This window comes from Pipistrellus hanaki (assembly GCF_964339955.1).
Source record: "Pipistrellus hanaki genome assembly, chromosome: 2".
Lineage (NCBI taxonomy): Eukaryota > Metazoa > Chordata > Mammalia > Chiroptera > Vespertilionidae > Pipistrellus > Pipistrellus hanaki.
Genome location: NC_140504.1, coordinates 185415211 through 185436559, shown reverse-complemented (window position 1 = coordinate 185436559; position 21349 = coordinate 185415211). Strand labels below are relative to the sequence as shown.

The following is a 21349-nucleotide window of genomic DNA, read 5'->3' as shown; positions in this document are numbered from 1 at the left end:
GGCGCTGCCGCCGCCTCTGCGACCGCACCGCCCGCCAACATGGCCCGGAGACGCTGACCAAAGGGGCAGCCTCCCTGCCGGTGGGGCCGACGCCAGGCCTCCCGGCTCGGGCCGCGCCTCCCCGCGGGCCCGCCACGGCGCTCCGCTTCCCGCACGCACGCTAGGCCCGCGCCGAGGAAGATGCCCCAGGCGTCCGGCCCCAGCGACTCCCGCACGCCGGCCCGCAGCGGGGTAGGTCGGCGTGGGGGGGCGAGAGGGAGAGGGGTGGCCGCGCCGAGAGCGTGCGCTCCGCGCCCAGACCTGCTGCCGAGGACCCGGGACCCGCCCGGGGCCCGGGCCGTGCTCGCCCGCCGCGGCCGAGTCCCCAGCGTGGCGTGGCCTCCTCGCCCCCGGGCCCGACCTCCCCTGCGTGGCGGGACAGGAGTGGTCTGTGCCGGGGCGCGCACACCTTCCCGGCTCCCGATTCCTGGAAGCCGGGGAGCGGGGAACGCGGGGGTAGCCGGGAGCGCGGGGCGCGGGGCGCGCGCCCAATGGGGACGGCGCTGCGTGCGGCTCGCGCGCCCAATGGGGACGGCGCTGCGTGCGGCTTGCGCGCCCAATGGGAACGGCGCTGCGTCCGGTTCGCGCGCCCAATTGGGACGGCGCTGCGTCCGGTTCGCGCGCCCAATGTGAACAGCGCTCGTGCGGCTCGCGCTACGGAAAGCCGGAGGGGGCGGGGCCCGGGGCGCCGGGTGGTGAGTCCGCGCAGCACGGGGGCGCGCGCCGGCCTCTGACGGGAGGCCGCGGCGGCGGAGGAGGCGCGAGCTGCCCGATAATGGCGGCCTGCAGAGCCCGTGAGAGGGAGAAGCGGCGGCGGCTCCCCTGAGGTAAATCCGGCCCGCCAGCCCGGCGTGGAGGCCCCGCTGCAGGGCGGAGGGCCTCGCAGGTGCCTGCCTCTCCAGGGGACCTGTCACCGCCCTGTCAGCGGAGTCCTCCCTCCCGGGGATGGCCTCGCGCCCCTCAGGCCCGCACACCTCAGGCTACCGGCCTCCTCTTAACGCCTGTGGCCTCTTCCCCGGGCCCCCGGGCCTCGGCCGCCAGCCCCCCGGGGGTCGGGGCAGCCGCCGGACCGGCCCCTGCGGGTGCAGGGCCTCGGGAGGATTCCCTCCGGGTTTGGTCTGGACGCGGCTGAAGAGGGGGTGGGCCTGCTCCTTGGCCAATGAGCTGGGCCCGCCGCTGCCGCGTCTGGCGGCACCTCTGCCCGGGACCGGCCCGCCCCGCCCCGGGCACCGGCAGGTGTGCGGCCCGGCCGGCCCGCGTCCCGGCGCCGAGTGGGCACAGCGGGCGGGAGGGCCCGGGTTGCCCACCTCAGGCTCGGAGGTGAGCACAGGGAGCATCGCCTTGTTGTGTTTTGATCGGGTCGCAAGGATTCCTACACACCCGCCCTCCCCCTCCTGGAGGTAAATGGGACGGTCTCAAAGACACAGCCACCTGGAGATGGGCAACACTTGGCCATCCGTGGAAAGCGGGAAGGAAAGTCTGCCGTGTGGTTAGGGCAGAGGGTGCCGGGCCGGGACATCAGGCGCTAGGAAGTGCACCAGGAGTTTGAAGGGTGGGTGTCCAATCAGAGGACGTGGGGCCGAGAAGCAATCTCAGAAGCTTTCGTTTTCTTTATTCAATCATCCCTGTGGACTTCAAGTAGCTGTTTCCCAATCTTTCAGGCTCAAGGATCAGTAGCTTTTTTGTTCCCACAAACAAAGAGAGCCCCTTGATATGTAGGACACTTTTTGTTGGCAAAAAAATGACCTAGATCTAAATAACTGTTGTCCAACGACAGGAAGGTAATCATATTCTAAGGAGCTTCCTTTATTTTGAAAGGAACGTTGTTTCTTTTTCCATCCACAGACTTTATTTTCATTTGGTTTGCAAGAAATAAGGAAGTAACATAACATTAAAATAGGAACATATACATTTTGACTTGACACGTTTTCATTTCTAAATGTGATCTGGTTCACTTTCAGCCCCTAAGCATAAGCCAGGTGTTTGTATTTCTAACTAGGAAGGGTTTTTGCTGTTTTATGACCTTTTGTATGTGTGTGTATGAGCTTTAAAGAGAAGCTAGAATTTTCTATTTTTTTTTTGTGATCAGTAAGTAAGAATGCTGAATTTTTTGGTTTATTTTTAAAGTGACTGTTGAAGCAGTTTTTGTAAGAGGCACTATAGTGTAATGGTTAAAATTACTGATGTCAGAGCCAGGTGTCCTGGTTTCAAATCTCAGGTCCACCAGTTACTAACCAACTTTGGGCATGTTGCTTAAACTCTCAATGCTTTAGTATTCTCACCTTAAAATGACAATAGTATCTACTTCAGAGCATTATTATGAGGATTAAGTGGATTAATACAAATATCTTTCAAAGGGTTGATATCCAGAATACAAAGTGGGACAAAAGTAGATTTACAGTTGTTCGTTTGGAAAATAATACAATAATTAATAAATAATAATACAAGGATAAACTTTTGCCCTGGCCTGTTTGGCTCAGTGGATAGAGCATCAGCTTTTGGACTGAAGGATCCTGGGTTCAGTCTCGGTTGTGGGCTAGATCCCCAGTAGGGGACTTGCAGGAGGCAGCCAATCAATGATTCTCTCTCATCATTGATGTTTCTATCTCTCTTCCTCTCCCTTCCTCTCTGAAATGAATAAAATTATATATATATTTTTTAAAAGTGTAAACTTTTGCTTAGTCACAACTGTAAACCTACTTTTGCCCCAACCTTATTAAAAATTGCTTGACACGGTTCCTGATAGATGGTAAGTACTACATTAATGTTAGCTTTTTTACTATTATTATTAAAATGTTTAGATTTGCCCAAGGCATAGCAAATATCTTTCAAGTGTTATAAACAGTGAGAGAAACGATAGCTAAATCGTACATAAGAAGCAATACAAGCCAGTAGGTGTGCTTAATTTCAATAAAGCATTTTGTTGATTTTTCCAGAAGCCTTGACCTTGAAGATGGTGAGTAGCCAGCCAAAGTACGATCTAATACGGGAGGTAGGCCGAGGTAGTTACGGTGTTGTGTATGAAGCAGTCATCAGAAAGACCTCTGCACGCGTGGCAGTGAAGAAAATTCGATGCCATGCTCCTGAGAATGTTGAACTAGCCCTGCGAGAGTTCTGGGCCCTAAGCAGTATCAAGAGCCAACATCCAAACGTGATTCACTTGGAGGAATGCATTCTACAAAAAGATGGGATGGTGCAAAAGATGTCCCATGGCTCTAATTCTTCCCTCTATTTACAGGTATGTGTGCTTAAAGGGGAAATAGAAATGATTTGAATGTAGCATTGGTAAGCAAAAAGAGGAATGAAAGAATCAGATGAACTACTTTTAAATGCAGGTGCTTATATAGTTAGGCATAGATAGGGGTCTGCCAAAGATTGAATAGATGTTTGCTTTAAAACAAGGTGTTATTTAGACCATGATGCAAATACCTAAAAATAATATAAGCCACCTGTTATGCTATGATATTTGCCAGTCTGCATAGGAGTGGGGCAACATAGGAGCTAGAGAAGTGATCAAAACTGGATCCTAATAAGTTTACTTATTTGAAATCAATTTTTTAAAACTGAAGATAAAAGAAAAAGAAAAATCTCCACAGTCAATAGCAGCACCATAGGACACTGCTTTGAACATAAGCCTTTGCTGTTTTAGACTATGATATAGTTTTTTAACCATTCAGTCCCACTTAATTTTCATGAAGTATGTGTCGTAGCACTTGAATATTATTAACAGTGCTAAAGCTAACTGATTGGGTTCCTACTTAGTTCCATGCTGAGTGCTAAGTACTTTAAAGGCAGTTGTTCAGAACAATACTATGAGAAAAGTACTATTATTATCTACGTTCAAATGAAGAAACTGAGGTTTAGATTACATACAGAGTCACATAGCTAGCAATTATCAGAATTGGAACCTAAAAAATTGTGCTCTCTTAACCTCCAAATTATTCTTTTGCCTCCATGTCACTCTTTTGTAGACTTGGGAAAAACATTAACAGGAAAACAGAAAAGGTTAGTTTTTTTTTAGGTTGGCTTCTGCCATCGACCAAAATCTCTAGTAACTCTATACTCACTAAAGAGAAAAGATTCTTAAGACATAGCTAGTTAAAGGCCAGAACAAAATTTCTTAAGTCCAGTCATTCTTGGGGAAGGAAACAATTTTCCATGAGTTTGTCTGAATTCAGAATTTACCATTAGGCAAAAGTCTGTTTTTAAAACAACGAAGGCTTACAGATTAGAGAAAAATACGTGTATGTGTAATTAGTTTTACTGTATGGTGAACAAATATCAATCTTGAGAATCTAATATGCAGTTTACCATGCTATGCCCTGAAGTTTTCTAAGACTAACCATAAAACTCAACTATTTTACCTCTATTTGGTTTAGTTTACTTTTCTAAAGGTGCTTATTTTGTAAGTTACACTCAGAAAATATCAGAAACATTCTTAACCACCAAATTTGCTCTTAAAAGTGGATAGAACCTTCCATTGAATTTTGGAGACCAAGACATTTAAATACAGGACAGTGCTGATGATATCCTTGAGTCCAGATCAAGCAAGCTTTATAGTAACTAGGTATCAGCTGGTCTTTCAAGATTTAAGATAGAAGTACTTCCAAACTTGATTCAGTGATTTTTTTAAAAATTGATCTTAGCTGAAACCAGTTTGGCTCAGTGGTAGAGCGTTGGTCTGTGGACTGAAAGGTCCCAGGTTCGATTCCTGTCAAGGGCATGTACATTGGTTGCAGGCACATCCCCAGTAGGGGGTGTGCAAGAGGCAGCTGGTCGATGTTTCTCTCTGATCGACATTTCTAGCTCTCTTATCTCTCTCCCTTCCTCTCTGTAAAAAATCAATAAAATATAAAATAAAATTTAAAAAATTGATCTTAAAGAGAGGAAAGGAGGGAGAGACATCAATGTGAGAGAGAAACATGGTAATGAAATTGAACTCAAAACCTGAGTATGTGCCCTGACCAGGAATTGAACTCACCACCTTTTGACAATGCTCCAACCTTTTGGTGTATGAGACAAAATATCAACTGAGCCACACTGGCCAGGGCAGTGATGATTTTTTAAAAATCTAAAACACCTTTTTGTTTAGTAATCTCTTTTTTTTATATATATATATATTTTTTTTGATTTTTTACAGAGAGGAAGGGAGATAGATAGAGAGCTAGAAACGTCAATGAGAAAGAAACATCGACCAGCTACCTCTTGCACACCCCCTACCAGGGATGTGCCCGCAACCAACGTACATGCCCCTGACGGGAATCGAACCTGGGACCTTTTAGTCCGCAGACTGACACTCTACCACTGAGCCAAACCGGTTTCGGCGGTAATCTCTTTTAAAGCTTGATAGACTTGTGTTTTACTTGTGGCCCTTTTTGGTAGGTATAGGACCTTGAATAAATAAATAATCTACCTTTCCCCAGCATCTACCTCTTGTGTGTAAAATATGAATAATAATTTCTACCTTCCATGGGAGTTGTCAAAATTAGAAGTGATGCAGATACAATATTTAACATATAGGAGTACTCAGTGCTAGGTAGACCTATTAAAATTGTCTTTTCTATAGATTTGTTTAGTTAACCAGATATTCATCAATACATTTAGTTTATCTAAATTATATCTAGTAAAGACAACCAATATTTATATCTGGTAAAGACAATTAAATCTAGAGAGTGGCCACAGAGTTCCTATGCATAGTCTTCTCATTTCTCGATATAAATCTTTTATTTTTCTCCATGTTTTTCCAGATAGCTTCTTTGTTGTCTGTTGGAATCATTAAATCAGTTCTTGCCGGTTTCTCATGGTTAGAGCATCCACCAGAGGACTGAAGGGTTGCAGGTTTGATTCCCAGTCAAGGGCACATACCTCAGTTGCAGGTTTGATACCCAGCCCTGGTTGGTTGGAGCGAATGTGGGAGGCAAATAGTCCTATGTGTCTCTCGCATCGATGTTCCTCTCTTTCTCTTCCTTCCTCCCCTACCACTCTTTCTTTAAAGATAAATGAAAAAAATAATTTCAGGTGAGGATTAAAAAGGGGAAAAAAGTAATCAGTTCCTGATATCTAACCACCTCACCTAGAAGAAAATGTAAAACAAGAAATTAACAGAGGACACAATCTCATGCATAGGAACTTAGTGGCCATTCTGCATACTTGTGGTAAGTGTCATGAGTGAGAAGTACAGGATAGCATGGGAACATATAAAAGGGAAACTGACATCCTGGGGTTCAGTAATTGCTTACTGCTTTAACTAAACTTGTAGGGTGAAGTGGAATTAGCCAGGTGAATAAGAAAACTTCCTAGGCAGAAAGAACTATACATAAAATCTATTTAAGCAAAAAAGTATGACGCGTTCTAAGAATTGAAAGAAATAGTAAGACTTTAGTGTAAAGAATGAGGTTTTGGTGTGTTTTTTTTTAATATATATATATATATTTCTGTTGATTTCAGAGATGAAGAGAGAGATAGAAACATCAATGATGAGAGAGAATCATTGATCGGCTGCCTCCTGGACACCCTACATTGGGAATCTAGTCCATAACCCAGCCTGACCAGGAATCTTGGTTCCTGGGTCAACGCTCAACCACTGAGTTGCACCCGACTAGGCTAGGATGAGTTATTTTAGATGAGGCTAGAAAGCGCAGCAGAGGTCAGAGCACACAGGAGCCCTTAACCCTTGTTAAAGAGCCTAGACCCATGGTTGGCAAACTGCGGCTCGAGAGCCACATGCGGCTCTTTGGCCCTTTGAGTGTGGCTCTTCCACAAAATACCACGGGCTGGGCAAGTCTATTTTGAAGAAGTGGCATTAGAAGAAGTTTAAGTTTAAAAAATTCAGCTCTCAAAAGAAATTTCAATCGTATTGTTGCTATTTGGTTCTGTTGACTAATGAGTTTGCCCACTGGCCTAGTCTATATCCTAAGAGAACAGGAAAGCTATTGAAGGATTTTAGGCAAGAGAGCCAGTGACTAACATCTTCTACACATGAAAATAAGCAAATTGGGCTCTGTATTGCTGTAGCTCTCAGAGGACCTCAAACTTTAACCTAGACCAGTTTTTGTATGGCCTAAATGCTAAAAATAGTTTTTTATATTTTTTAAGAATTAAAAAAAAAATGAAAGGACAAAGAACATGAAACAGAGAGTTTATGTGACTTGTAAGCCTAAAATATGTATTTACTATCTGGCCTTACTCTAAACCATTCTTTGAATGCTGGGTCTTCGCATTGCTTAAACTATTTAGGAAGTTTGCTTTGAGAGTAAAGGCAGAAAAAGAGAATGAAGTAAGAGTGATGGTACTAGTTTTTACTCTCAGCATATTTAGTAACAATGCACCTGGTAAGTAACTATTATATAGTCTTTCATTTTCTGTTTTCACTGGCAAACACTTGGCAACAAAGAAAATGCAGGCAAAAAGGACAATAGCAGACCTTTGCAATTACTGTTGTTTGCAATGGGGGGAAATGGCACAGAGAATTGTTCTTTGCTTCTGCCCGCCAAAGTGACAAGAGGAAGTACCCGTAGATTTGAAAGTAAAGTTGGCAGTTCACTCACTCTTCAACAACGAAGAGTTCTTCTGCTTCCCTACTGAGTTTCTTTTAAACGCATGGTTCTAAAGAGGACACTATAGGACATATATTTTCAAAGCACTATATCCTATATTTTATTTATTTAAAAAAAATTTTGTTGTTAATTTCAGAGAGGAAGGGACAGGGAGAAGGAGATAGAAACATCAATAATGAGAGAGGAGAGTATCATGGATTGGCTGTTTTTTGCATGCCCCACACTGGGGATCCAGCCCACAACCCAGGCCATGTGCCTTCACCTGGAATCTAACTCAGGACCCCATGGTTCATAGGTCGATGGATGCTCAACCACTGAGTCACACCATTCAGGGCTATATACCTGTATTTTAGAATGGTAGTTCATGTTCAGTAAAGAAATTAATATTCTTGAATTTCAGATAATAGGAGATTTATAATTAGGTAATAACAAATAAACTAATTTATTCCAGATTTTCAGCTGAAATATCAAAGAAATATACAATTTTTATTTATTTATTTTTTTAAATATATTTTATTGATTTTTTACAGAGAGGAAGAGAGAGAGATAGTGAATCAGAAACATTGATCAGCTGCCTCCTGCACACCACCTACTGGGGATGTGCCCACAACCAAGGTACATGCCCTTGACCGGAATCGAACCCGGGACCTTTCAGTCTGCAGGCCAATGCTCTATCCACTGAGCCAAGCCGGTTTCGGCGAAATATACAATTTTTATAAATTGGATTTTTAGAAGCCATCAGTGATACAGAGAGCCAACACATTTGCATTCTGGTTGTAGAAGTGAATAGAGTAATGTGTCTTTTTTTCATCAGTGACTACAGGAGCACTTTATTTCTGTAATAACCACTTGTTCCTTGATCATTTTTTCTCGATTTTTTAGATGATGTTGATAGCCTATGTGCAGTGAGGAAGAAGAATATTTCAGGCAGTTTCATTAAATATTTCCTAATTGGTGTTTATATGCCAGCTGGCAATCTCCCAGGATCTAACTGCTAAACATCAATATTTTCATGAAGCTATTAGCTAAGTGGGTAGAGTTCAACTCCATTGACACATGCAGTTGGATACTTTTCAAAGTAAAGCTATTTTTAAATAAGTTTTTAGCTCTTGACTTGGAGATTGGTGTGTACTCATTAGGGACAAAGTGACAGTTTCAAGTACTGAAGTTTAAAATAGCATGCGCATATGAAAACACTGATCAAATAAAATATTTACAGAATATCCACATAAAATTGGAGACTAACTTAACCGACTACTTTTTTTATATAGCTGAATTATATAAACTATTTTCTTTTCCTTCTTATAGCTCGTAGAGACTTCATTAAAAGGAGAAATTGCCTTTGATCCCAGAAGCGCCTATTACTTGTGGTTTGTAATGGATTTTTGTGATGGAGGAGATATGAATGAGTATCTGTTGTCCAGGAAACCCAATCGTAAAACTAACACCAGCTTCATGCTTCAGCTGAGCAGTGCCCTGGCTTTCTTACATAAAAACCAGATCATCCATCGAGATCTTAAACCTGATAACATCTTGATTTCTCAAAGCAGGTTGGATACCAGTGACTTGGAACCCACACTGAAAGTGGCTGATTTCGGTCTAAGTAAAGTGTGTTCAGCCTCTGGGCAGAACCCAGAAGAACCTGTCAGTGTAAACAAGTGTTTCCTTTCCACAGCCTGCGGAACAGATTTCTACATGGCTCCTGAAGTCTGGGAGGGACATTACACAGCCAAAGCTGACATCTTTGCTCTGGGGATTATCATCTGGGCCATGCTGGAGAGGATCACATTCATAGACACAGAGACAAAGAAGGAACTCTTGGGGAGTTACGTGAAACAAGGAACTGAGATTGTGCCTGTTGGGGAGGCACTTCTGGAAAATCCCAAAATGGAACTTCTTATTCCTGTGAAGAAAAAGTCTATGAATGGGCGAATGAAACAACTGATTAAGGAAATGCTGGCTGCAAACCCTCAGGATCGTCCAGATGCTTTTGAACTAGAACTCAGATTAGTACAAATTGCATTTAAAGATAGCAGCTGGGAAACGTGACACATACACTATTTGCAAATATCTTGGATGATATGCTGCTTCTGTTTTCACAGTAATGCAACATAATGTGGCTGAAAAAGAATATAAAAAGCTGAACCTCACCTTCTAAGGGTAAAAATTAATTGTGGGATTTCTTTTCCTCATTTTTCTTAAGTCTGAGCTGGCCACTTTGTTAGTATGTTTTAAATGTATTACCAATGTAGGTGTAAATTTTTTTTTTAAAGATCATTGGTAGAAGTTTGGCAGGAAAATTCTCTTAAGAGCCAAGAAGAAAAGAGAATCCAGTTTTCTGGAAATATGTCTCTAAGTATTTTAGACATTCCTCGTCAGTATTAGCAATTTCCATGGAAGAAGAGGTTTGCGTGCTGGTAATGCAACCTTTGAAGCTTTGTAAAGGAAGCATATATGTATATATTTATGTATATGTAAGTATGTGAATGTGTGCATTTTGCATTCCATATGAAGAAAATGCCACTTCTGTTTAAATTATTTGATGTAGGTTTGGGTTTTTGAGATTTGCTGGTGAAATCAGTGATGAAAAATAAAATAATCTTCCTTCATCTTCCTACCCTATCCCTCCCTCTAATGAAATCATCCTAAGTTCTTTATTTTTATAATTATACAGGTTTTTTTAAAAAGCATCACTTTGGAGGGCCTACAAAAATCTGATTAAACATAGTGAAATTAAATGATCAAAGCTGCCGAATATGTTTGAGCTCTCCAGTGTCCTGTAGCTGCAGGAGTAGAACTAGCCATGCAGTGTGTGTAGCAGGTTGGCAAGGATATTGATGATTCAGTCATACCTTCTTTAGGTAACCAAACATTAAAATTATCAATTAAACCTCTGCATTGGGACATGTTTGCACTTGAGCATCTGCAATCTGAACACAGGATTCTTCTATTTATGAAATCATTGCTATATATATGTACTATAGTACTTGATACATTACTTTTTATTTCAAGAATTTGTCTAAGCCTCAGCATAAAATTGAAGAAACCAAATGAGCTCTATCCTCACTTTACCTACCCTGAATCATCTCTTGTTTCATCACTGGAATTCCTTTCATTTTTGTATTAATACTGTTTTCTTTTCTAATTCGACACAGTAATGGTAATGATATAATTATATTAAATGTTGATCACCTTTTTCTAACGGAGATGATACCTATATAGTTTGGCAAATGGATAATATATTGTGACATCAACTATATCTTTCAAGTAGAAAAGTTATAGATTTTATACAATCATTGGTATGGTCTATGTCAAAAACCAGTAGACCATTATTCCTCTTGAAGTCAATTTGATTTTAACTGTACATGGTTGTCTCCAGTTTTTCTATAAAAGCAGATAGTTAATATCTAAGGAAAGAACGTTTTCCTAAGACAGAACATTAGCCTTTAAGGTTAGAGACCTTAAGACCGTATCTAGGTTGATCTTCATAAAGCACTAGAACCTTTGGTCAAAGGTATTTTTAAAAGTTAGAATATTGAAATAATTGGTAGTTTGTGTAGTCTCTTCAGATGTTCCTTTTGAACTTCCACAACTTCTGGAATATTGCTATCATAACTTTTTCTTATTTAAAATTTGTTCAGGGGACTATAAAAGGTAAAAAAGCACAAAGAAATTAGAGTATATAAACTTTCTGAACTATGTGTTACTTGATCCGGAAGTTTAAAACTTGGACTAAAAGGTTTTATTGAAATAACGTCTTTTAAAATGAAGACAAAAAAATCATTTTAACATCACTTTCAAGATAATAAGAGGTGGAACAATATATTGGCACCTCGTGATAACTGACTCTCTAGATCACCAAATTAATATAACATAGATCTGGCCAAGGAGATTGAGTTACTGGAAGTAAAGAGCATCATTGTAATGTCTGTTAATAACATGACAGATTTATGATGATTCAGGTGATGGTAAGCTCTTCAAATATCTATGTGCTCGGAGCCATCCTTTTCTAAGTATACAGTTTTTGGTCCTACTTCATTTAAAAGTTGATGATTATAATTTATTTTGAAATATTTAACCTGTGAGGTAAAATTCTTTTCTTTCACTGGTGGTAAGGGTGTGAGGTGGTCAGGAAGTCTCTTCTGGAATTTTCTCAAGTCTTTGTATCCTAAAATAGCCTTAGATACCAAGGAAAACGACAGTAAATTCTTTGTCATTATTTGTCCTTTCAATCAGGAGGTATTTATTAAGTACCTACTGTGTGCTCAGCACTAAACATCAGTTGATAAAATGACAATTTTTAAATGGTGTATAGCCATAGGTCTTTTCCAGCCTGGAGTAAGAAAAACAAGAGATTAGCAATACTTGAAAATTCTTGGATATTTGCTATAGGAAAAATGAAAGAATTTGTGCACAGTGCCTTGCCCATAATAGGTACTCAATAAACAATTATTCTTCATAGAGTCTCTTGCCATGATTTTATAGTGTTTTATGAAATTTGTCTTAATTAAAAAAAGACCAAATATTTAAAATAAGCTTGTAGGCAGCTGTGACCAGTTAAAATATGGAGTTGTACAGTTAGTTCCTAGAATGTTATTTTGGACTAGTTGTCACTTAGAAAGATGGGGTTCCTGTAGATTTTTTGGTGCTAAGGGATACTTTGTCATTATGATGAAGTAAGTGTTAAGTGTCAGATAAATAGCACACTGAATAGTTTTTCTGCTGGTCTGTTTTTTCCTCTTTGTTGTTGTTTTTAACTGTAAAATGTTGATCAAACTATTGTAGCAGCTACAAAATAATTCACCAGCATGACAAAATGGTCAAAAAATAAGTCATCAGCACTTCAAAAATAAAAGCAACTTTTGAAATTTTCTTTTAAAATTGTCAAATATATTTTATGAAGAATTTATAAAAGGGGGGGGGAATGATTGTAATTTATTGTTCATGACTTTTTTTTTAATAAAGTGAGTTTCAACAAAAACAACTCTGAATGCTCTACATTACTGGTTTAGTGGCACTCTGAGTAGTTCCATATTGCTTCATTTAATGAATGTAATACAGGGTATAAAATTTAAAATGTTGTCATTTTCAGCCTTTTCTATTGATTAAACTTTCTATATTAGAAGCTATTGCTGAGGGAAATATGATTGAATTATAAAGTTCTTTTCAGCATTTTAACTTCTCTAAAATTTTAGTGCTTCCTATTTTGCGGAATTTGTCAGAGGAACTTGTATATATATGTGTGTGTGTGTATATATATATATATATATATATATTTTTTTTTTTTTTTTACATCAATCTTTATTGTTCATATTATTACAAAGGTTCCTCATTTCTTCCCCCCTCCACCAGGTTCCCACCCCACCCTCTGCCCCCTCCCCCTCCCCCATTGTCCTCATCCATAGGTGCACAGTTTATGTTCAGTCTCTTCCTCCCTCCCTTTCCCCGATAGTAAATCCCTTTTCAGATAGTAAATCTGTTACTTAGCATTTTCTCATATCAATAATACCTCCACATGCCCAATGATACATTTCACACAAAAGACATTTCCAAATAGGTCAACCAGCCTCATCCAGGCCCCACCCAAGGCACTCACAGATCAACACCCCAGCGCTATACTAACTCAACACATCCAGATCTAAGCCTTCATCACTTGATTCAGCAGACCCTCAAGTTCCCACAAAAGTTTTCAGCCATGTCTGAGAGGTAGCCGTGGGCAGGGACAGGCAAGGAGCGAGCTGTTTCGGGCCTGGCTGCTCCGGGCCTGGCCTCTGTTGCTCTGGTTCGTTCCACAACCAGCTGCTCCGGGTCTGGTCACTGCCGCTCCCGACCTAGTTGCTCTGGACTTGGCTGTTGCTGCTACAGGCCTGGCCACACCCGACCTGGCTGCTCTGGGCCCGGTTGCTCCGGTCCCGGCCGCTCTGGGCCTGGCCGCTCCCAGCCTGTCAGCCGCTGCTCCGGGCCTGGCCGCTCCCAGCCCGGCAGCTGCTGCTCCGGGCCTGGCCGCTCCCAGCCTGGCAGCCGCTGCTCCTGGCCTGGCCGCACCCAACCCGGTTGCTCCGGGCCTGGCCGCTCCCAACCTGGCAGCCGCTTCTCCAGGCCTGGCCACTCCCAGCCTGGCAGCCGCTGCTCCTGGCCTGGCCGCACCAGACCCGGTTGCTCCGGGCCTGGCCGCTCCCAGCCTGGCAGCCGCTTCTCTGGGCCTGGCCGCTCCCAGCCTGGCAGCCGCTGCTCCTGGCCTGGCTGCACCAGACCCGGCTGCTCCGGGCCTGGCCGCTCCCAGCCTGGCAGCTGCTGCTCCGGGCCTGGCCGCTCCAGACCCGGTTGCTCCGGGCCTGGCCGCTCCCAGCCTGGCAGCCGCTTCTCTGGGCCTGGCTGCTCCCAGCCTGGCAGCCGCTGCTCCTGGCCTGGCCGCACCAGACCCGGCTGCTCCGGGCCTGGCCGCTCCCAGCCTGGCAGCCGCTGCTCCTGGCCTGGCTGCACCCGACCCGGTTGCTCCGGGCCTGGCCGCTCCCAGCCTGGCAGCCGCTTCTCCAGGCCTGGCCACTCCCAGCCTGGCAGCCGCTGCTCCTGGCCTGGCCGCACCAGACCCGGCTGCTCCGGGCCTGGCCGCTCCCAGCCTGGCAGCCGCTGCTCCGGGCCTGGCCGCACCAGACCCGGCTGCTCCGGGCCTGGCCGCTCCCAGCCTGGCAGCCGCTGCTCCGGGCCTGGCCGCACCAGACCCGGCTGCTCCGGGCCTGGCTGCTCCCAGCCTGGCAGCCGCTGCTCCGGGCCTGGCCGCACAAGACCCGGCTGCTTCGGGCCTGGCCACTCCCAGCCTGGCAGCTGTTGCTCTGGGCCTGGCCGCTCCCAGCCTGGCAGCTGCTGCTCCGGGCCTGGCCGCACAAGACCCGGCTGCTCCGGGCCTGGCCGCTCCCAGCCTGGCAGCCGCTGCTCCGGGCCAGGCCACACCAGACCCGGCTGCTCCGAGCCTGGCCGCTCCCAGCCTGGATGCTCCGTGCTTGGCTACTGCTGTTCTGGGCCTGGCTGCTCCCAACCCGGCTGCTCTGGGCCCGGCTTCTCCGGGCCCGGCCACTCCGTGTCTGGGTGTTCCTGGACTGGCCACCCTGGGCTTGGCCGCCTCTGCCTCAGGCCTGGCTGCCACTGCCCCAGGTCTGGCTGTTCCAGTGCTGGCCGTTGATGCTCTTGTTCTGGCTTCTGCTGCTCTGGGGCCTGGCCACTGCTGCTCCGGGCCCAGCTGCCACTGCCTTGTGCCTGGCCACTCTAGGCCTGGTCGCCGCTGTTCCAACATTCTGTCCCTTTTTTCTCTTTTTTTTTTCTTTTAAAAAAAAAAAAACACAACGCATTTATGTTGCAATGTTGGCTGGTGCGTTGAGTTCTGACTTAGTCTTTGATTTTTCAAGATCTTCTTTGTATTCTTTCTTAAGTAATTTTACTATCATTTGCTCTCACTTGATTTCTTCACATTGAGAACTTCTTTGGTTTCTTCCTCCTTGTCCTGGGAGCTCAGCAGGTTGGCCTGTGACACCCCTTTGTTCTCTGCAGGCTCCTGCGCTGCTTCAGCCTGTTACCGGGGTCGGCGCCGCCCAGGAAGCAGCCCCCGTCCTTGGCTCCGTTGCCTGCAGTCGAAGGCTCAGGGGCACCCCCCCCACCTGGGGGCCCCGTCGCCCGGTTCCTTGCTGGCGCCCGGCTGGCCAGTGTCCGGCAGGGGCTCCTGTTCCTCGTCGCGTTCCTCCAGACTGGAGCTTTCTTTCTCCCTCCCACTAGGGGAGTCCAGGATCAGAGTCAACAGACTGTCCTCTGCGCGCAGTGTGCGCGACTCCAGGGGCTTGGCCTTTCGCCGTGCTCCCAGGACTCCACCTCACAGCCCCGTCTCCCCCTGCCCGAGCCTGGGTCCCCAGGGACTGGCCCAGACCTGGAGTTCGGGGCGGTCTGGACTGAGGCTCAGCGCCGCCGCTGGAGGCTTTGTTTCTTCCGGCTAGGGTAATCCAGCATCAGAGTCAACATTCAGTCCTCTGCGCGCCATGTGCGCGCGACTCCGGGGGCCCCGCCTTTCGCCATCCCCGCCATTCCGCCTCACAGCCCCGTCTCCCCCTGCCGGAGCCTGGGTCCCCAGGGTCTGGCCCATAGCTTGGGGCTCAGCGCTGCCGGTTCGGGGGGTTCAGCCCAGGCTGGGGGTTCTATTTCCTTCCTGCCAGGGAACGCCAGGCAGCACCCAGCCCTCTCCTCCTCTCCGGCTGCGACCTCTCCGCTTGCGCGTACGTGCGAGCGCGCAGCATGTCTCCGTACCTTAGGCTTTTTTTCAGCTCCTCTGATTTTCCTTCTGGTTTTCTCCCTCCTTCCTATTGTAGAGTTTTCAGTCAGTCGACTACCTGTAGCTCTGGGCAATGTCCACTCTACATTTTAGTTGTATTCCATTGAAATTGTTGTGAGCTGCTGCGGCTAGGTGTCTACCCGAGCAGCCATCTTGGATCCTCCTCCTATATATATATATATATTTTAATATTTTTTATTGATTTCAGAGAAAAAGGGAAAGGAGAAAGAGAAACTCAATGATGAGAGAGAATCATTGATTGGTTTCCTCCTGCATGCCCCCTACTGAAGATCAAGCCTGCAACCCATCATGTACCCTTGACCAAACTGAACCCAGGACACTTCAGTCCTCAGGCCGAGGCTCTATCACTGAGCCAAACCAGCTAGGGCTCTATATTTTTTAATCTTCACCCAAGGACATGCTTAGAGAGAGGGAGAAAGAGAAAGATCAGCCAGTTGCCTTCTGTATACTTCCTGACTGGGAATGAAACCTGATGCCCAGATACCAACTGATCCAGTTGGTGGGGCTGAAAATTTTTTCATTTATCTTTCTATTTTATTAAGCTGATGATTTATTCCAGACTCAGAATGAAGGAAAGAAAATGCAGTTTTTCTGTCTATAACTCGAGACAATGGTTTCTTTTTCATAAAGTCATCTGGTTCACTTTTTTCTTTCCTTTATAGGTTTTGTTATGTATGTCTTCTCCAGAATAAGGAAAGTACTGAGGATACACAGTGCACTTGGTGGTCCAATGGAACAGCAGAGGGAAAATGGAAGACAGGAACATTAACTTTACATGTGATTAGTGATGAGTAAGAAAGAAGGCATCAGGAATTGTGGCTGCTTCTGACTGCCACTCTTTCCTGATATAGACAAGCAAATATTACAGACAAGCAAGTTTTACTTTCTCTTTAAAAGATTAATGTGTTAAATTGACTCAAACTATAGATATTTGTATTACTAGCCTTTTTGTAATCCTTTGCAGTTTACAAAATGACTTCATAAGGTTTTGCATATCTTTTCAATAGGTTTTACTTAAAATAAGGGCTGATTTGATGAAGAATTTTCTAGTAATAACACCAGTTAGCGAGGTAATAGTTTTACCCTACTACAGGGCTTGAGTGCCTAATCTCTGACCCCAGTTGGAGTTTCCTCTAACAACAAAGCTTTATCTTTCTCACTGGAGTAATAACCTGTGGTTATTTGGATCTTTTCTTTGAATTCAAAAGCTGCTCTCCGTTGGCCAATCATAGGTGTCTGCTAAAGTGCAGTGTAATGATAGACAGTTGGTTTGTGGTTAGATAATAGCTCCTACTGGAGGAAGCCTGCTGGCCACGCCTCTTGAGGGCAAAGTGCGCCTTTCAAAGGGAGCACTTTCCCTTTTGCAATGATTTTTCATTGGTTAGAAGGGCATTGTGTTGTTTTTCTTTCTCCTGTGTGTGGGGTTTTTTAAAAGACGCCTGGCTTTTGTTTGACTTCACAATTTCATTTCCTGTTCAGCCCTAGTATTTCAAGCGTAGCTTGTCCTGAACAGAAGTTAGGCAACTTGCTGTTGCCAAAGGCATCATGCTTAGTAGCAAAAGCACGTGTTTTGGTGAAGCAAATCTCATATTGAATACTAGCTTTTGCAGACACTTACATAATTCATGTGTGGTATTGGACAAGTCACTTGATTCTGAGCCTTAGTTCCCCTATCTGTAAAATGAAGATATTTTACAGTTTAGGGCTTTTGTAAGAGTCAGAGATAATATATGTCAATGTGAGAAATGTCAAACCTGTAGAAAATTTTTATTAGTATATTTGAGCCAAACTAGACATATGCTGAGGAGCAAGATCTTAAAGACACCAGAGAGGCTTGTTATATATATATTGATTTCAGAGAGGAAGGGAGAGGGAGAGAGAGAGAAACATTAATGATGAGAGAGGGAATCATTGATCAGCTGCCTCCTGCACACCCCACACTGGGGATTCAGTATATGCCCTGACTGAGAATTGAACCATGACCTTATGGCTCATAGTCAACACTCTACCACTGAGCCACACCTGCCAAGCTTGTTTTGTTTCTTGATCTGGGGGCTGGTTAGACAGGTATATTTATATTGTAAAAATTCATCAAGCTGCACTTACAATTTTTATATTTTCCTGTAGGTATGTATACTTCAGTAAAATTTTATTTTTAAAAAAAATGTATGTATATTGGAGCTGAAGACTACCTAGACAGTTGTTTCAGAGACAGAGGGAAAGGACACAGACTTTGAAATCAGGACACAGACTTGAGCCTGCAACCTGGACATGTGCCCTTGGTTGGAATCAAACCTGGGACCCCTCAGTACGCAGACAGACATTCTATCCACTGAGCCAAACCAGCTAGGGCTTTTCTCATATTCTTGAAAATGTTCAAAAGACCTTTGAACCACTATTTCCACCATTTTCAGACCCACTATTATAATTGCACTAGAAGCCCAGTGCACAAAATTGTGCAAGGGCGGGATCCCCTCAGCCCAGCCTGCACCCTCTCCAATATGGAACCCCTCAGGGGATGTCTGACTGCTGATTTAGACCCAATCCCAGGATTGAGCCTAAACTGGCAGTCAGACATCCCTCTCACAGTCAGGGACTGCTGGCTTCTAACTACTCACCTGCCTGTCTGCCTGAGCGCCCCAATCCCTCTGCCTGGCTGCCTGATTGCCCCTAACTGCCCTCCCCTGCTGGCCTGATTGCCCTAAACCGCCTCTGCCTCAGCTCCTGCCACCGTGGCTTTGTCCTGAAGGAGGATCGGATGACCAGAAGATGTTGCATCTATCCGGTCTAATTAGCATATTACTATTTACTAGTATAGATAAGGAACCATTGCATGAAAACTTTGGGTACAGGATAAATGGAGCAGATGTTGAAAAAATAAAGAATGAACACCAAAGGGATTCAGAAGCTAAATCACAGATTAGCCCAAGGTAAGCTGGAGTTGACTGGTTGTCTACTGGAAAGTACCCATTCTTGTCTAGGTCTACATGTCAGAACACAGCTACGTGTGTTTGCGGGGGCTCTGATCCTTCTCCAGCTGGCTCACAAACTAACCAGTCTGCTCCAGAGGTTTGACTCAGCCTGTGTCTTCCAGTTTAGCAGACAGAGTTTCCCAAAGCTCTGAGAGATCTGTGGGCCCTCAACCCCTCCGGTGATGTTAGTACCAGTGGATGGGGAAAACACTGGTTCTTCTAGTCCAGCGGTTGGCAAACTGTGGCTCAAGAGCTGCATGCGGCTCTTTGGCCCCTTGAGTGTGGCTCTTCCACAAAATACCACGTGCAGGCACACACGTACAATGTGATTGAAACTTCGTGGCCCGTGCGCAGAAGTCATTTCTCAAGAAGTGGTGTTAGAAAAAGTGGGGGTGTTAAGTTACATGTTTTTTGCATTTATCTTTTATCCTAGATCCAGTCCTTATAGGATAAATTTCTGACTTCAGGATTTCTTTCAAGGACATAGGACCAAAAGGGTTCAATAGACTGATGTCTTTGATTTTTATATAATTAATTACTGTCAGCACTAAGTATAACTTCCAAGAATCCTTCCGCCTCTAAAATTCAATGATTCTGCCTGTCCGGTATGGCTCAGTGGTTGAGTGTTAACCTATGAACCAGGAGGTCATGGTCTAATTCCCAGTCGGCTCTGCCTGGGTTTCGGGCTCAATCCCCAGTGGGAGGCATGTAGGAGACAGCTGATCAATGATGTTTCTCTCTCTTGATGTTTCTCTCTCTCTCTCTCTCATCAATAAAAAACATCTTTTTAACACGTTAAGCATCATGTCAGTCACCGGTGACTGACACTATACTTCCCATCCAGACTGATCTGTCACTGGGGCAGCCAGCATATTGATGAAATCGGATATCGTGGGCTAAACAAAAAAGAAGGCAAAACAGGCTTGGTGCTTAACGTGTTAAAAACACCCAAACATATAACGTAATAAGGCACCATGAGAGAGAACAAGTAGAATCGAGAGACGGTGGAAACAGACCTTCAAAGATACAGAAATTACCAGACATACAATATAAAATAACCTTGTTTAATATGTTTAAAGAAATGAAGAGAAGCTTGATACTACGTGGGAACTAGTAAGTTTGAAAAAAGAACCAAATACAATTTCTGAAAATGAAAAGATATGCTAATTGAAATTGAAAACTCAGTAAACAAACTAATCATTAGATTAGAACTGCTGAGGTAACCATTAAAAGACCCCAAATGAATAAGGGGTTGGGGAGAGAAATAAATTTTTTAAATGTTTAAAATGCCAGGCCTGTGTAGTTCAGTGGTTGAGTATTGACCTGTGAACCAGGAGGCCACAATTCCATTCCCAGTCAGGGCACATGCCTGGATTTCGATTTTGGACTCAGACCCCAGTAGTGGGCATACAAGAGACAACCAATCGATCATCATTGATGCTTTTATCTCTCCCTCTCCCTTCCTCTCTGAAATCCATAAAAAAAATATTTTTAAATGTTTTTAAAGGAGAGTGGGGGCAGGAAAGTACAGCAAACATAAAGCACATTGTAAGATGACAGAATAAATAAAAATGTATTGATCTCAATGAATGAGCTAAGTTCTCCAGTTCAAAGTTAATTGAATAAAATCCAGTGCTGTTTTGTTCACAAAGACCAATCTAAAACGTAAGAACACAGATGGACAAAGTTTGGAAAAAGAGCCACTGCGAGGGGAGAAGGATGAAATAGCTATATTAAAGCAAAAAGCATCATTAGAGATAAAGAGGGTCACTATACAATGATAAGGGCAATTCACCAGAGAGGTAACATGTCAAATCTAATAACAGCCTCAAATGCCAGAGAGAAATGGACAAATCTGCCATGCCATCGTGGGATGTTTTAAGACACCTCTCCTGGTAACTGACAGATCAAAAAAGCAAACAAAACTTCAGTTAGGACATGCGGGATTTGAACCTTGCAATGAATAAGCTCTCTATGTTCCAGTCACCTATGTCTTTCCCTATATAAATACATCACTGTCTTAATTACTGTGAAATTAAATAAATTAACCCTTAACATCACCCTTGGCCCACGGCAAGTACTGAACAGATGTCAGTGATAGTAGCAGCAGCAGCAGGGGAACGGACCGTGTGGTTTTGTGGAGCCGCTTCACCTCAGTTACCACTTCTAAAAACTGGCCGTAATTATTTTTCCAAGTTGCTTTGCAAACCAAATGAGAATAACATTCATGAACTAACAAGAAAAAAAATATAAATGTGTGGGGAAGCCCGGGACTTGGCTGGAAAGTCTGTAAGGGGGATTTTCTGAAAGAGGGGAGGAGCTCTGAGGGGACCTAGCCGAAGGCGGCAGCCTCTACCTTGGCTTTTCCAATCAAGTCCGAGCCGCCCAGGGTGTTTTGCAAGAATCTCTATGTTTTGTCTTTTAGACCCAACCTTGTAAAAGCATAT

The 21349-nt window shown here is 44.4% G+C and overlaps 1 protein-coding gene across 4 annotated transcripts; it reads left to right on the top strand.

Moving 5' to 3' along the window:
- The first annotated feature begins 714 nt into the window (after window positions 1-714).
- PDIK1L (PDLIM1 interacting kinase 1 like) lies at window positions 715-12579 on the top strand. 4 transcript variants are annotated; one of them, XM_084875080.1, is made up of 3 exons: window positions 715-866; window positions 2976-3277; window positions 8904-12579. In XM_084875080.1, exons 2-3 carry the CDS (start codon window positions 2993-2995, stop codon window positions 9642-9644), a joined length of 1026 nt encoding a protein of 341 aa, XP_084731206.1. In that variant the 5' UTR covers window positions 715-866; window positions 2976-2992; the 3' UTR covers window positions 9645-12579. The 4 variants fall into 4 exon arrangements, with proteins under 4 accessions (XP_084731206.1, XP_084731209.1, XP_084731207.1 ...); XM_084875083.1 differs by having other exon boundaries at window positions 727-866; window positions 2979-3277; XM_084875081.1 differs by lacking the exon at window positions 715-866 and adding an exon at window positions 877-1359.
- Window positions 12580-21349: the final 8770 nt, after the last annotated feature.

What these genes read in the sequence shown, in the direction of transcription:
- PDIK1L (XM_084875080.1), top strand. Translation starts at nt 2,993, where the DNA reads ATGGTGAGTAGCCAGCCAAAGTACGATCTAATACGGGAGGTAGGCCGA. An exon ending in ATTCTTCCCTCTATTTACAG is followed by an intron (nt 3,278 to 8,903) that starts GTATGTGTGCTT and finishes TCCTTCTTATAG; the next exon opens with CTCGTAGAGACTTCATTAAA.